The following is a 15,032-nucleotide window of genomic DNA, read 5'->3' as shown; positions in this document are numbered from 1 at the left end:
TCTTGTTCAATTTTACAATCAACCATTAATCTTTTCTTTATTATTGTGACTTTGAACATTTCAATGGATGACTTGGTAGTTGGCTGTAATTTTAATATGCTGATATTAAAACTCGCCTTTATGTTTCTACTTCTATGATTCACTGACTTTATCTGCTGTCTTCTCAAGACTAGAAGAATTGTTTATGCACTACATACTCCTTCTCCATCCATGTCTGGGTTCCTCTTTGCTTGCTACCTTGCCCTGCTACTGCTACTACTAGTCTTCCAAACCAGCAACTGCAACGATACCAATCTCTGTGCCCCTTCATGTGGAAATCATAATATTAGCTACCCTTTTAGCCTAGAAAGTGATCCATCTTACTGTGGAAAACCTCACCATACCCTCCACTGCGAGAAAAATATCTCCACAGTATTGTATTTGAAGTCGAGAAAATACTACGTGCAGGCAATCAACTACAACAACTTGACAATTCGAGTGGTGGATTCTGGGGTTATAAAAAATGATTGCTCTTCTCTTCCTAATTTTACTTTGACATATGCAAGCCTAGATGATTTCATGAATCCATATACATGGTTTCAATACAAAATGACAGAGCGGAAACGGATTCCTCGATACAAGCTTCTACCTTTATCGCAGATGATGATTTTTATTAGCTGTGGAAATCCAGTGAATTCTCCTCTGTACGTAGACACTGGTACTTGCCTTCATGGAGCAAAATCTTCCAATGTTTCTCCCTTGATGCATTCTTATGTGAATGTTGCTGGCATGAAGGCCTCGGAGTTGATGAAACTGTGCAGCTTAGAGAGGATGACGTTGTTGCCAGCCAAGGATTACAAGAATATATCCTTTAAGGAAATTCACAGTCAGCTGGCATATGGGTTTGAGCTTTCATGGCACAAGAGCAAGTGTGGAAGCTGTGCATCTATTTGCTACATCGATGATTCGAACCAGACAAAATGCGCAGGTGGGCAATATTGAGTAATAACAGTTCAGTTTTCTATGTTCAAATTCTTTTGGCATGAATCCCCCATTTCTGGCATCTGAGCTTTTCAGTAGCCTATTATAGTATTGAGGAACTCACAGTCAATTCAATCTAGCTATCATAGGCTGCAGTTGGTGATATCATATAGATAATAGATGATTGCTTCCAATCTAATTTTTCTATGTCATACAGCTGCTGCTTCTTAATTCTCTTCATCTTGTAATATTTGCTCAAATCACAGCTAATTTTTGTAACTGATCACTTGGTCCAACAGGATCTTCTTGGCTTGAGATAACCGAAGGTGAGGATTCTATCTCCCAATTTTTCATTCTTGATTCCATAATTCCAGACAGTTCTTTTTAAAATATCTCTAAATTTGTTTACCTTCTCTGCAGTCGTCCTGCTGTGTGTATTCCTATTAATTGGTAAGAACTTCCCTTATTGATTATTATTTTTTTTTAGTTTATGATATTTGATCGTATTTTATTAGCAGATAGAAAATGATATTGGTTATTTGGAGGCCTAATGCCTGAGACAGCCCTTTAGGTTACTCAGTATGTTCTTATGAAACTTGATTGAACCTTTTCTACAAATCATGATGGTCTAGATTTTATATGATTTTTCAACGTGGCGAAATAATTCTAACACCAAACCTAACCCATGTTGTGTATTTATCTGATAATTAATAAGAAATAATCATGATTTCTGTCTTGATTTCCCCCCTCAAATTTCACACACAGCACTACTTCAGGGGCCAAAATTTATCTTTGGGAGTCCTTTTGTGATTGCATTCTTGATCTATAAATGGCAACGAAGACATCTATCAGCATATGACACAGTTGAGGAATTCCTACACACTCATAACAATCTTATGCCAGTAGTAAGGTATTCTTATTCAGAGATTAAGAAGATGACCGGAGGTTTCAAGGAAAAGTTGGGTGAAGGAGGTTTTGGTTGCGTGTATAAAGGAAAGCTTCGCAGTGGACATTTTGCAGCGATAAAATTGCTGGGCAAATCCAACGCTAATGGACAAGATTTCATCAATGAAGTCGCTACCATTGGAAGGATTCGCCACACCAATGTAGTGCAACTAGTTGGTTTTTGTGCTGAGGGATCAAAGCGCGCTCTTGTATACGATTTCATGCCCAATGGATCTCTCAATAATTTCATCTTTTCTGAAGAAAGATCTGTCTCTTTAAGCTGGGAAAAACTGCATGAGATTTCCCTTGGAGTGGCTCATGGCATCGAATATCTACATCGAGGTTGTGAGATACAGATCCTACATTTTGACATCAAGCCTCACAACATTCTACTCGATGAACATTTCACTCCAAAAGTTTCTGACTTTGGACTTGCTAGGTTGTGTCCACCAAATGAGAGTCTTAAATCTCTCACTGCAGCGGGGGGAACGATAGGTTACATGGCGCCAGAACTGTTCTACAAGAACATCGGGCGCACCTCATACAAAGCTGATGTTTATAGCTTTGGAATGTTGCTATTGGAAATGGCAGGCAGAAGGAAGAATCTGAACGTATTGACAGAGAATTCAAGCCAAATTTACTGGCCAGATTGGGTTCATGAACAAGTCTCTAATGAGAAGGCTATAGAGATTGGAGATGGTGGCACAGAAGAGGAAGAAAAGATAGTCAAGAAGATGATTATTGCAGGGTTGTGGTGTATACAAATGAATCCTATGAATCGCCCTGCAATGAATGAAGTTGTGGAGATGCTTGAAGGAGATATGGAAAGCCTGCAACTTCCTCCGAAACCTGTTCTAAATCTATATGAGAAACCAATGAGCACTTGTGGAGAGTCATCTTTCATGTCTGATTATTCTACTGGATCAGTCAGCTTGATTGAAAATGCATATAATTAAGTGATCTTGTATGAAATACTCTGCTCATGTGCAGGGGAAGGCTTGTCCCATGAATGATACTAGTTCTTTGATTGTTAATACCTTATTTTCTGGTTGTGTAACTAGCTAAGAGAACCCTAGTTGGCTTGTTTGGTTTGAATTGATCCACGTTCTTATCTCAAATCTGCATGTGATAGATATTCTTCTTTATTCGTTTTACTATGATTTCAAAAAAGGTATGCTTCAATCCAAGTTTTATATAAAATGTGTGATCTCTCAAGAATTTGATTATGGACATATGCATAGCCAACGTTGTCTTTCCCACTCCCCCTCTATCCCGTAAATGCCAATACATGAGACCTCATCATTCAACAGCCAACAGCATATACCTTCCCACATTTCTTCGAAACACTTTCTTTCTTGTCGGCAATGAATGTCTTCTAGTCCTTGGCCGCTTCAGCACAGGTATTCTAGAGCTTCTGCTTCCGTGGTTGTGGAGAAAGTAAGATTCAGATAGAGAAGCAGATGGCAGTGGACTTCAAACAAAATCAAAATGCCTACTCAATGACGTTCTTCAAAAGACTTCAAACAAAATGGATGGACCCAATGCACACGTTGCCCTTCCAGCTCAAAGACATGCCGTTTTCACTACAACCTGTCGTTCAAGCCGTTTATGGCATCAAAAGTCACGTGTATTTGGAGAACCCAACCGTTGGTAAACCGCCATAAACCGCTCTGCTAAGCACAGTTTACACATCCCTTTTGAAAGCAGAGACATAAATTCACAAACTTTGAGTTTCTTTCTCAGTCATGGCACTCGAAATTCACTTAGTTTTACTCTCTTACCTCATTTTCATTGCATCATTGGCTTCTACACCTGTAAATTCAGGTACCCTTTCTAAAAAATCATCCTTTAAGATCACTATAATTTGTAAAAAAGTGAGCGACAGTTTATTTATAACTTGACATTTCTTACAGAACAAACACAAGGACCCTACTTTGCATTCAGTTGGTTAAGCGACAACAACACATTCCAAGCAGGAGATGTTGCAACTATAAAGATCAAAGTGCTAGGAGAGTTTGACAGGAGTAAAGGAAATGCTTTTAGTCCTAAAATAACAGTGAATGGCAAGATGGGGAATTCTTGTTTTGTGTCTGGTGTTTTACTTGATGTTGCAGGAGAGGATACGGATACGTGGAGAATTCTTTTCACTCCAATACGGGTTGGAGTTTTTAATGTTTTTATTGAAGACGGCCCTTTTCATGTCTTTGATTCTTCTCTCCATTTTGAAGTTAAAGCAGGTTTTTTATATAGTTCTTGCAGCATTATCAGTTCAAGTTTTGGTTCATTTTTGTGTTGATTGATATTTTAGTTGCTGTTCTTGATTAGGGAAAAAGCTAAATTTGTTGAAGTTCAAAGGGTGACTCTTTTGGATCTGTTGTGTTCAACTAATGGTTTTTTTGGTTCATCAATAACAGTGAGCAAATGATCTTCAAAATGTATGCTCAATTGCTAACCATAGTCGGTGTTGTTTTACTGAAGGGAAAATATATGCATCTGCCTGCATTGCGTCATGGAGGGATCTCGAAAATGAGTTTGAAGCTGGGGCTAAAGCTACAGTTTTGATTGTTCCTAGAGATGCATTTGGGAATAATGTTACTTCAACGGGACAAGAACTACGTCCTTTTAATTTTACTGTGTCTGAACTTTACGAAAACGGTAGCATTGCCAATGTGCCAGACATCACTCACATAGGCTGGAATGAATTTGGTCAGATCATTCTCGAGTTTATTGCTACAAAATCTGGAAATTTATTGTTGCATGTGGAAGGAGGAAATCAGACCTTGAATGGCTGTCCGCTTATGTATAAGGTGAATCCAGGTGATGTGCTGTAGCATTTATCATCAGCTAATAACTTGTTTTTATAGGAAACACACAGTTATTTATTCTGCTCCAAATTCATTTTCATTTCATTGCTGTTATTTTGGTCATTCAAGTGTTTAGCATTTATCTTTTCCTATTTTTGTTAAAATTTTGAGCTGCTTTTACCAGGACCTGTCGATGTTTCCAATTGTGAGGCCACTTGGAAGTTTGAAACAAATGTATGGCAAATATTCTCCAAGATGGAAACTTGTATACACCAGAAAGATAAATATGGGAACCCTGTTCTAGGATTCTATGAATTCGACACCAATGTTGTTGAAGAGGAGATGAACCTGTCTATACCTCTTGCAGATATGAGCTTCACCGAGGTGATGCCAGGAATTCAGTTATGTTCCTTCAGTCTGCTGGAACCAGGAAACTTCTTGTTCACTATATCAGATACAAAACATAATAGAAGCATCTCCAACATGCCATTTTCTTTTAATGTGTTCATAGGTGAGTGTAACATGCTGCTAAATTTGGTATTTAACAATCATTTGGTGTCAGTGTTTATCCCTTTGCATACTCTAGCCGTCTCTTCTGGGCAGCCTTTTGCTCTTAATTTTTCCACTTGTAATGAATTGTTTCCCTACCAGTTTTTTAGGTCCAAAACTAGGTTTGCTTTTTTCTTGTGGTAGAGCATAAATGACTTCTCATGCTTCAATTGCTTAATATAAAGTTATATTTTCTTTCTGAAGTGGCGCTCGTTTTATGTTTTAATTTGAATAGGTTATGCTGATGGATCATCCAGCATAGTCAATGGATCTGGTTTAAATGATTCCACTGCTGGTGAAATTGCACAATTTTCAATTTATTTGAATGACATTTTTCAATATCCATCTTTTGTCGGAGTAGAAAGCATTCGAGTGCAGATAATAAGGGAAACTGATTCCTACTCAGTAAAGCCAAGCATCAATCCAATTGTTAATGGTATATGAAATTTGTAAATCATAAAGTTTTTTCTCAATGAACAATTCAGAAAATCTGACAATGAAGCATGGATCTATGAAATAGGAAATGTATCTACTCCAAGAGCGGGCAATAGTTATATCCGTCAAGCAGAAATTGCTCTGGCACCGTCAGAAATTGTTCCTGTATCCTCAGTTGATCTAGGAAAAATTGTAAGATGTTGATTTACATATTTCCTTCTGGCGCGGTTGTACTGCATATTCTAACTTTTTCTATTTTGATTCAGTCTACAGGAAACTCAAAAGTTCTGGCCAGTGCTTTTAATGTGATTTACACTCCTGAAAAGAGTGGAATCTATGAAATTTATGTGTTCTGTGGAAATGTTTTGCTGAATGGTGGCCATTCATTCAGAAAGGAAGTGAGAGCAGGTATTGTCAGTAATTTAACCTTTGATTTGGACCGATTTCCTAAATTTTCCTTGCCATTCATCAAGAAGACATGTTGTTTATGGTTCAATCATTTCTTGGTTTCTTATAAGAAGGTCTGAACTTCCATTTGGTAGTCATAGTTGAGCTTTGTTCTTGTTCTGTTTTGAATTTCCTGATAATAATGGTGGTAACTGCATCAATTTCTTTTTCACAAAGAGGTTTCTACTGTGATGTAGGTGAGGTTAATGTATCACTCTCGACAATTCAGAAATTTTCTTTGAGGGCGCCAAAGATGATTGAAAATGAAATGGCAGTGCAACTGGTGGATTCATTTTTTAATCCTGTCCTATCCCAGCGGTCAAGACTGACACTAGAGATAGCTTCAGTTAACAAGTCTGGTTTTTCGAGTGGAATGTTTGTGGATAACGATAATGGTACATACTGCATTCGATATGTGGTTAAGGATGGTGGAACTTATGAGATGTGTGTTTCATTTGATGGCAAACGTTTGTCACCCTGCCCCTTCGGAGTCAACGTGTATGGTGGTAAGTTACACAGCTCCCCTCCATTATAGACAATCATCAAAAGCATATAGTAGTAGTCCCTCTGGTATAGCAATCTGCACTTGAATTATTGGCATGATATCATTACGTATGAGCTTGTTTCTCCTTCCAACTATGCTTCAAGTAGTGACTTTTTTTCCTGTTTTAATTAAAATGAAGATACAATGGTTTCCTGTTCAAGTTGTTTTCTTCATCTTTCAGTTGAATACTTTCCCAAGGCCAAGGACGATAACATTTCGGTTTGGGAGGATGAGTCTATTGCTTTCGATGTCTTGGCAAATGACTACTTTGCCGGCAACAATGCAAGTATTGTTGAATTATCAAAAGTAAGTCTTGAAATCCGAGTTCTTTTCATGTTCTTTGATAATCTTCTCGTGCTACATTAAAGGAAATGTTTCTCAGTCTGAATGAGAAATTACAAGGTTTTTAAACTACTGAAAGCATAAATCCATGCTTTGGTGATTCCTTGGTCCAAAATTTTAATATCAGCACTTCCTCTTTTCGTGTTAGATAGTATACCACTACTTGCTATTTCACATGTAAGATTATGAATAATGCTTTTTTCGGAAGAATTTGCTTGGAAAAATCACTTAACTGCTATGTATTCTACTTTGTCAGCCAGATCGTGGTTCGCTTTTACAGAATGGAAATCTCTTTAGATACACTCCTTACAAAGATTATTACGGGAATGACTCTTTTACATACACACTATCTGATGTAAATGGAAACCTTGCTTCTGCTTCTGTAATCATTTCTGTTCTCAACATCCCACCTCAGTTCATTTCCTTTCCAATCCAATTGCAAGCAACTGAAGATGTGATAGGTCCCAGATATGGGTAGGGTATTATCTACCACTGAACTTTTAATTTACTTGCACCATATTTGAAAGGTTTCTTTTGGATAATTCAATCCATGATGCTTGGTCCTTTTTATTCATCACTTCCCCTCACTGCAGTGGTTTCTCTGCGATTGTGATAAAACACTCGGATCCAACAGAGAAAATCTGTGTCACACTCAGCGCTCGATCTGGGACTGTGTTTTTGTCTCCTGTGCTGATGCAGTTTTGGCAGCCCATTTGGGGTGAATTTTCTGCAAAGAAAGGGGATGATGCAGCTAAAGATTTAATCTTAGAAGGCGGTGTAGAAGCAATCAATCTAGCCCTTCAATCGATTCAGTATCTTGGGTAGCATCTACAGAATCACAATCTTTTCCCCTTATAATTTCTCCTTTAAGCATTTATTCTATGAATCCTATGTTATTGATAACTTGTTTTTCCTTACTCTAATCAGAAGTGAGAATTTCTACGGGGATGATGCTATTCATGTTTCTGCCAGCAACAAGAATGGAAAGAATGACATGGATGTTCCAGTTTCTGTTGAGCCTGTCAACGATCCTCCGGTTATTAAAATCCCTAAATTTATCATACTGAAGAGTAACGAGGACGAGTCACTGATATTTGACAAAGCGATAGACAAGTTTGAGTTCTCTGTTGGAGATCCAGACCTTCTTGGATACCCTGGTATATACATGAACATTTTGTTTAGCCATCAAAATTACTTCGGAACCAGACATTTCTGTTTGCGCAACTCTCAAGACCTAAGAGAGTAAAATAGTAAGTATAATTGACAGAAATGTTTTCAGGGACTTGATTTTCTTGGTGTGGGTTATTTGCAGGCAATGAGTCTGGATTTATAGTCACATTTTCAGTGGAAGTAGACAAGGGAGTTTTGGTAACCAGTCTAGCAGCTGAGCTTCTTAAGACAACTGAACTTAAGGTGATGAGTAGTTATCAGTGGCAACCAATACAGACATATGTTTCTATCTCAAGACATTTTATGGTCAGAGCTAATGGAGTCAGATTCCGGGGGCCGCTTAACGAATGCAACAGTGTCATGCAACAACTGTCCTATGATGTGAGTAAGCTTCCTTTATGTTGAAGGTTAAGGGAAAAAAATGTTTCGATAATGTGCTTCTGGCTGTGGGAAGTGACTTAGTTGAGATTATCAACCTAATTCACTTTACAAAAAGACTGTTTAAATGAAGTTGGCAATCATCGTTGTAATTGATCTTTTTCTCTAATTCTCTTTCCCTCTGTGGGTGCAGGGTAGAGAAAGCGATGCCATTTTAACTGTGAAATTAAATGATATGGGACATTATGGGTGTTCTTCAGACTGCACCGACAAGATTGCAGTGCCTTTACATGCTGAGGCTACAGTACAGCTTATCCGAAGAAGGTCAATGAGTTCATTGTTAGCTCACAGTAAGTATCAACATTTTCTTTCAGCAACTAGATGCATTTTTTTTTCCTTAATGGTACAACCAAAATGTGTGTCCGCAGAAGGATCAATAGCCAATGAACTCACCATCTTTTTACTCCATTGATGCAGCCCTTGGATCAGCTATCTTAGTTGAGTTTCTTATGGTGTTTTCTCTAGGAGGGATTCTTCTGTTCTTTACATGCAAATGCGCAATGCATCTTGCAAATGAAAGAAGAAGAATCAGTGTCAAGAATTCTCAGCTATCTAGTGTGCAGAATTCCCAGAAAAAAAGTGTGAGTGCCTTCTTATATCTTAGCTACGAAACGAAACAGAAACGGGAACTTCTGAATACTTCATTTGGAAGCTCAAGTTTCAAACTGACATTCTCGAATCATTCATGTACAGCAGTATACAGATTTTTCGAAGGATATGACAAACTTCACATGCTGTTGCTCAAGCCCCTTCTTGCTTAGTGGCCAAACTTCCAACTTTCGACAACGGTAACTATCTAACCAATAAAGCAGGATGATTTTTTTAGTTCATTTATTCCTCTTTTCCGATTTTTTTTTTCAGCTTCAATAACATCTAACAAGCTGTTGTGCCAATTTGCAGCTCCAATCAACGGTTAAGAGTTGAAGAAACTGGCAAGAACATAAGTAGCCCTCCTGGATCTTCTAGCAGCCATCATCTACAGACTCCACCTGGTCTTACCCCGCTTGTTATTGAGAAGGATCAAAAGTAAACAATTTGATCACTTCTATGAAATTAAACCAAGTAAATGGGGATGGGACATTGTACTATTGCAGCACTTGAGAAGCACATTATATGGTTTTCTACTAATATTAACGACAGTTAGTGACAAGAAAAGCAGTATAAAAAACTAGTTGAACAGTCTATATAAGATGGATTCAGAGAAAATCCAATAATTAGTTAGATAGATTTAGAGAAAAATATTGAATACGTGCATTATTTGGAAGTAAGGCTACAACAAGAAAACAAATTGATGGATTCTATTATTTGGATCATAAAAACAAAAAATTGACTAAATTTTTGTATAGAATGTCTTTTTTTTTCATATATGATGAATAGTGCAACCTTTTACATTAGCAACCAAAGTTTTCGTAAAATAATTGTTTCATTCTCTAAATGGTTCAATGAGATGTAGGAAGGAGGATTTCTAATGAGAAAATTCAGAGATTTATGGAAATAGATCTAGTAATGTAGTGATGGAGTTAAATTTTTGAATTATTTCACTTGCATAATTATTTATCTTTTTCAAACGATTTAAAGAGCATATTTATCTACCGTCTGGACCTGGTGTATTCAAATAAATGGAGTTTTGTGATGTTAATGCTAGAAATGGTTGGAGGAAGGAAAAAAGTTTGACTACAAGTCAGAAAATGGCGAAGAAATATACTTCCCAGAATGGATTTATTATCTTTTTGAAGAAGGACAATACCTACGGTTCCATATCGAGGAAGAAGAAGAAGATGCTAAAATTGCAAAGAAACTAGCAATGGCGGGTCTGTGGTGCATTCTGTGGAACCCAGTGGACCGTCCTTCCGTGAAAATTGTTGTCCATATGCTGGGAGGGGAAGGAGACGGCTTCACGTAAACCTCCTAATCCTTTTAGCTCCACAGCTTCTAAGAAAAAGCCTGCAAGCCTGCCAGGAAGACGTCTTAACCAAGAGTTGGCAGCCATCTCAGAAACAGAGTAAACAGATGTTTCGGTTAGCTGTAGTAACAGATTAGGTAGAAATAATGGAGTAAAGGTTACGGTTTGTTAAGTAGTTTCCTGGACAACGTATGTGACTTTGCATAAACGTGGATTGGCTTTTTTTTTTCCTATCTTTGCATCATGATTATGTAGATTAGCAGCGGTTGATAAAATGATTAAACTTTTATAATGTAGATGGTTGGGCTCTGGCAGATTCAAAGTTTCTATCTTCAGCTGTAACCATCCCTGCATTAGCTACGCTGATTGTGCTATCAGATGCCCCCCCCCCCCCCAAAAAAAAAAAAAGTTCAAGAATCATTTATATGCCTAACAGTCTAACACTAATTTGCCATTTCTCCAAATAAACAGTGGCTTTACTCTACAACTGATGATGATGACTCTCGGGAGGGGGGGGGGGGACACATAAACCATGGGAGTTCAAATTTTAGCATTTTATGACTCAGCATAGAGTTATCTGTGTAACCAATAATTAATATCAAGTAAATAGCCTGCATAAAACAGTTTGGAAGATGCACAGGCGACTAGCAGAATTTCTAGCCTTGCAAATTAGTGACAAATGTGCTTGGTTTCATCATAGTTTTTCAAAAAATTTGTGAATTTACACAAACAAATTAATGATAAGGAAAGATGGAATCAAGGACTCCGAAACCAATGAAGAACATCTAGCATGCAGCGTACGATTTCATAACAATAGCAGGCATTGCTTGAGACCAAAGAAAGCAGTTTTCCACTGGGTCAGAATCAGCAACATGAGACAAAAATTCTTCCAAATTATTGTCAGAAATACAGTTAATACTGAGCTATCTCATGTAAGACCTATCTATATGAATTAACAGAAGGGACGAGAAATTGACATTCGAAGTTAAACATGGAAATCAAGAAGGGGGAAGAAGGGAGAAGGAACAGTTGTAAAATATTTCCCAGGCTGTATGAAAAAGAAGTCGTATGAGATTAGAAAATTGACTTCAAATCAAGACAGAGAGGTTAACATCCATGACAATACAAATCACCCTCCCACATTCTACTTATATACAGAAGAATTATCTAAATTCATTTACTAATAACTTTAGAACATTATCAGCTAGCATACAATGAGAGGAAAATGTAAGTCTTGCTTTATTGCATCTTTACTTTCTTCAACCTGCAACGACTCTATAGATTTCTGTATCCTGGGGCCATCTGTCTGCCCAATTACTTGAGATGCCCGATGCAAACTCTTGCTTTATTGCATGTTTACTTTCTTCAACCTGTACATCAACGACTCTATAGATTTCTGTATCCTGGGGCCATCTGTCTGCCCAATTACTTGAGATGCCCGATGCAAACTCTGAACCCCACGACCCAAACTGGCGATAGAAGGGGCTGCAGGAAGAGATTCAACTGCACATTCAATCCCATCTCCATGCATGAGCAATGCTGAGCAAGTTGCAATACTGCAACCGAATGTTGCCCAAGGTAGGACACCGACAGGTTGTACCTGTCGTTTTCTCATTATTTCATAGAAAGCTGTTTTCATAGCTGAAAAACTGGTTTTCTCAGCAGAGGCTATAACACTGTGGACCACTGTCCGGATTTTCTCGGCAGAAGTGGCTGCCTTCAAGGCAGATGTTGCATTGGCTCCAGAATTGGCCAATCCAGGGGCCAGCAGTTTTGTTGGACCAAGAGTCTTGCCCATAGATATTGCCGTTATCTTTTGGGTTTGGGTCAGCAGAAGTTTAAGGGAAGTAGGTAATTTAAATGTAACGACCTTCACGAATGTAGACGCAGGAACAACTTTAGAAAGCGATGAAGCTCCAAAAACTGCTGTTGCCCCAGCTCCAACTGCCACCAAATATTTGTTAGAAAGTAGCCTTCTCTTTTCAGCATGATTTGGAACTTCTCCATCACTTTCACACTCAGTGACAAGCTGCCCAACCAAATCCCTCACTTCTGGAGGCACAGGAGTGTTCCAATGTTTCCTGATACCTCCTAAGCCACTAGCATCTACTACAGCTACTATAGTCTTGAACTTCCTAGTCTGGCTTTGAAGGGCCTGTGCAATGAGTGCATGTGACTTGTCCTGAACCTGAAGCTCTGAAAACTCAATCTTAGTCTTGTTGGGCTTCCCCAGTTCTTTAATGGGAAATCGACCGGCATTATTAAGAGAAATTCTCAGACCCTCAACAGCAACTCGGAAGGTGTACACTTCGGATATGATTCGGGTATCCACAGCTTCCCCCCTGTTTACATCATATAGCATTTTCTGTGCAAAGGCTAAAGCCCTACCGATTGACGGGAGATCAATGAATATATTATGTAGATCTTGAAGTAATGGATACACAGATTGGGCAAATGGTGGCACCTGGAAACTGTTTCCTGGATGAATTTCTTTTAATCCTGACTCTGAAACAGAACTTGAAGGACGCAACTTACGCATTGACAAATCCATATAAGAAGATGACAACTTCACCATCCGTGACTGAACATTATCATCAAGACTAAACCTCCTCGAACTTTGCAAAGAAATGGAACCTGCTTTCTGTGGCACTAAACTACTAACAAAAGCATGAACTCTGCTCCCTGTGTCAACTTCACTCCCAGTGTCAACTTCACTCGAAGAATTGTCCCCAATAACTGTATTGATAGATGAAGTTTCAAGCACCAAAAAAGATGAACCTACCTCCTCGGCCACCTTCTTGGCAGCCAAGATATGCCCGTGAAAACCCGTCCCAAATATTTCTCTCAAAACCAAGCTTCCAGCCAAATCTTCATACTTTTCCTTGTTAATCTTATTTAAAAAGCATCTTTTAATCACTCCAAATGACGAAGTGGGAACTAGATCATCAGCAATATTTCCCAATTCACTCTCTTCGGATTGAATTTGAACCAATGGCGAATGACCCACCTGAGCCACAACAGCATCAGGTCGAATCTCTCTTATAAGGCACTCAACATCGACAGCTGACCTCTCAGATAAATTCTGAGCACAAAGTATATAAATCACAGATTGAGATTTTGGATCTCGAACTGCAAAAACGAAACTTTTCGTGTTTTCTGGTATAGAAAGCTTCCTAACTATTCTGTCAGATGCCTTCAAATCATCAGCTTTCAATATTGACAAAGGCCAAACATTTTGTAGGCTATAGATAAATTCAAGTGCCATTACATTAGCAAGAAACCCCTTTTGTTCTCTACGAAGATTCTCAATCTAAGCACCAAAATCATCTAAAACAAACAATACCCTCAACAAAATTTTCCAAAATAAGAACCCATTTCAATTTAGGCCTCTAACATCAAGAAAGTCAAATCCTTTTTCAATTATTCCTATCTTCTCCCACGTTTTCCCAGAAACCAAAACAAGGGAAAAGAGGAAGAACCTGGTTTCTTTAAGTTCACATCACTAAAGCCCAGATAAACATATAGCAAGAATCTCAGCGATGTACCTTTTGTTTGGAGTGGAAATCCTATTAGAGAATGATGGGAATTGATTAATTTTCCCGAGAAAGTGAGAGAAACTCTTGGAGGAAAAACAATCAAAAGAGAGAAGTCTAGCTAGAGAGTTGTAAAGTGGGATTCTAGCACGGAGTTTAGAGTTCAAAAGGAACTCACTGGTTATATGATTTTGACTAAAACGATGTCGTGCTCTTTCTTTGGTGTTGAACTTGTAGAGATATTATAGTATATTTGGAATTTAAAAATTATTTTTTCTTGTTTTAAATAAATTTAATTTTTAAATAAAATATTATTTGAAAAATAATTCATAAGAATTATTAACTTTTTTACCGTGTAAAATTAATAATATTTTTTAAAAAATAATAATATAAAATTATTAATGTCTATATATATAATTTTGGGATGTAGTTTTTCTCTTAAAAACTTTTCATTTTACCTTCTATATATTCATATTTTATGAGAAATTAACATATATAAACATTATTTTTAGATATTGGTTCAAGTGCTAAGTATATTTACTTATTTTATTATTTTCTTTAGAAAAATTTAAAAATAAAATACATATAAGGTAAATTTCTTATAATTGTCTTTTAAAACGTTTGCTTTCTTTCTTTATTTTCTAAAATCAAACTTTAAAATTGACATTTAATAGAATTTCACTTAGATTCAATTAAGTAGAATACCAAAACCACAAACTAATCTAATATTAATATTTTAAAGGATTAACCATATAGTAGAGGGTCCAATAGTAAGAGTTTGGAACTAAAAGGTTTGTTCCTCTATAGTTGCTAACATGATGGCCACTGAAAGCTTACAAAGTCGTTAACTTCAGGGCCCGTAAGATTAGTTAAGGTATGCGTAAACTGACCTAAACACCCACATTAATAATATAAAATATATATTCTAGAGAATTCACCTACAAAAACAACTTCACCACTTT

General features: G+C 37.4%; 3 protein-coding genes and 1 long non-coding RNA gene across 6 annotated transcripts; 2 read left to right on the top strand and 2 right to left on the bottom strand.

Moving 5' to 3' along the window:
• The first annotated feature begins 140 nt into the window (after nt 1–140).
• On the top strand, nt 141–3,023 carry LOC18100855 (rust resistance kinase Lr10). Its single transcript, XM_052454714.1, is given in 2 exon segments — nt 141–981; nt 1,737–3,023. Coding segments are annotated over 2 exon segments (1,896 nt in total). The 5' UTR covers nt 141–210; the 3' UTR covers nt 2,862–3,023.
• Nucleotides 3,024–3,273: 250 nt separating this feature from the next.
• On the top strand, nt 3,274–10,382 carry LOC7491778 (protein GAMETE EXPRESSED 2). 2 transcript variants are annotated; one of them, XM_024604948.2, is made up of 17 exons: nt 3,274–3,729; nt 3,819–4,142; nt 4,384–4,722; nt 4,894–5,220; nt 5,494–5,694; nt 5,779–5,885; nt 5,960–6,101; nt 6,338–6,646; nt 6,866–6,990; nt 7,283–7,500; nt 7,620–7,847; nt 7,954–8,183; nt 8,339–8,577; nt 8,768–8,924; nt 9,052–9,215; nt 9,331–9,422; nt 9,535–10,382. In XM_024604948.2, the coding sequence occupies exons 1-17, from the start codon at nt 3,651–3,653 to the stop codon at nt 9,662–9,664; spliced, it is 3,411 nt and encodes a 1,136-aa protein (XP_024460716.1). In that variant the 5' UTR covers nt 3,274–3,650; the 3' UTR covers nt 9,665–10,382. The 2 variants fall into 2 exon arrangements, with proteins under 2 accessions (XP_024460716.1, XP_024460715.1); XM_024604947.2 differs by having other exon boundaries at nt 9,328–9,422.
• Nucleotides 9,279–10,520, bottom strand: LOC112328159 (uncharacterized). Its single transcript, XR_002982799.1, has 2 exons — nt 10,382–10,520; nt 9,279–9,637 (listed from the first exon to the last, which is right to left on the bottom strand). It is a non-coding gene; the product is annotated as an uncharacterized LOC112328159 (long non-coding RNA).
• Nucleotides 10,521–11,586: 1,066 nt separating this feature from the next.
• Nucleotides 11,587–14,237, bottom strand: LOC7486029 (uncharacterized). 2 transcript variants are annotated; one of them, XM_052454708.1, is made up of 2 exons: nt 11,908–14,237; nt 11,587–11,801 (listed from the first exon to the last, which is right to left on the bottom strand). In XM_052454708.1, the coding sequence occupies exons 1-2, from the start codon at nt 13,800–13,802 to the stop codon at nt 11,777–11,779; spliced, it is 1,920 nt and encodes a 639-aa protein (XP_052310668.1). In that variant the 5' UTR covers nt 13,803–14,237; the 3' UTR covers nt 11,587–11,776. The 2 variants fall into 2 exon arrangements, with proteins under 2 accessions (XP_052310668.1, XP_024460756.1); XM_024604988.2 differs by having other exon boundaries at nt 11,587–14,237.
• Between the last annotated feature and the right edge of the window lie 795 nt (nt 14,238–15,032).

The sequence above is a fragment of the Populus trichocarpa genome, chromosome 7 (genome assembly GCF_000002775.5).
Source record: "Populus trichocarpa isolate Nisqually-1 chromosome 7, P.trichocarpa_v4.1, whole genome shotgun sequence".
Classification (NCBI taxonomy): Eukaryota; Viridiplantae; Streptophyta; class Magnoliopsida; order Malpighiales; family Salicaceae; genus Populus; species Populus trichocarpa.
This window is presented reverse-complemented; position numbering and strand designations above follow the sequence as displayed.

What these genes read in the sequence shown, in the direction of transcription:
- LOC7491778 (XM_024604947.2), top strand. Translation starts at nt 3,651, where the DNA reads ATGGCACTCGAAATTCACTTAGTTTTACTCTCTTACCTCATTTTCATT. An exon ending in CCATTTTGAAGTTAAAGCAG is followed by an intron (nt 4,143 to 4,383) that starts GTTTTTTATATA and finishes GTTTTACTGAAG; the next exon opens with GGAAAATATATGCATCTGCC. An exon ending in CAATCGATTCAGTATCTTGG is followed by an intron (nt 7,848 to 7,953) that starts GTAGCATCTACA and finishes TACTCTAATCAG; the next exon opens with AAGTGAGAATTTCTACGGGG.
- LOC7486029 (XM_024604988.2), bottom strand. Translation starts at nt 13,802, where the DNA reads ATGGCACTTGAATTTATCTATAGCCTACAAAATGTTTGGCCTTTGTCA.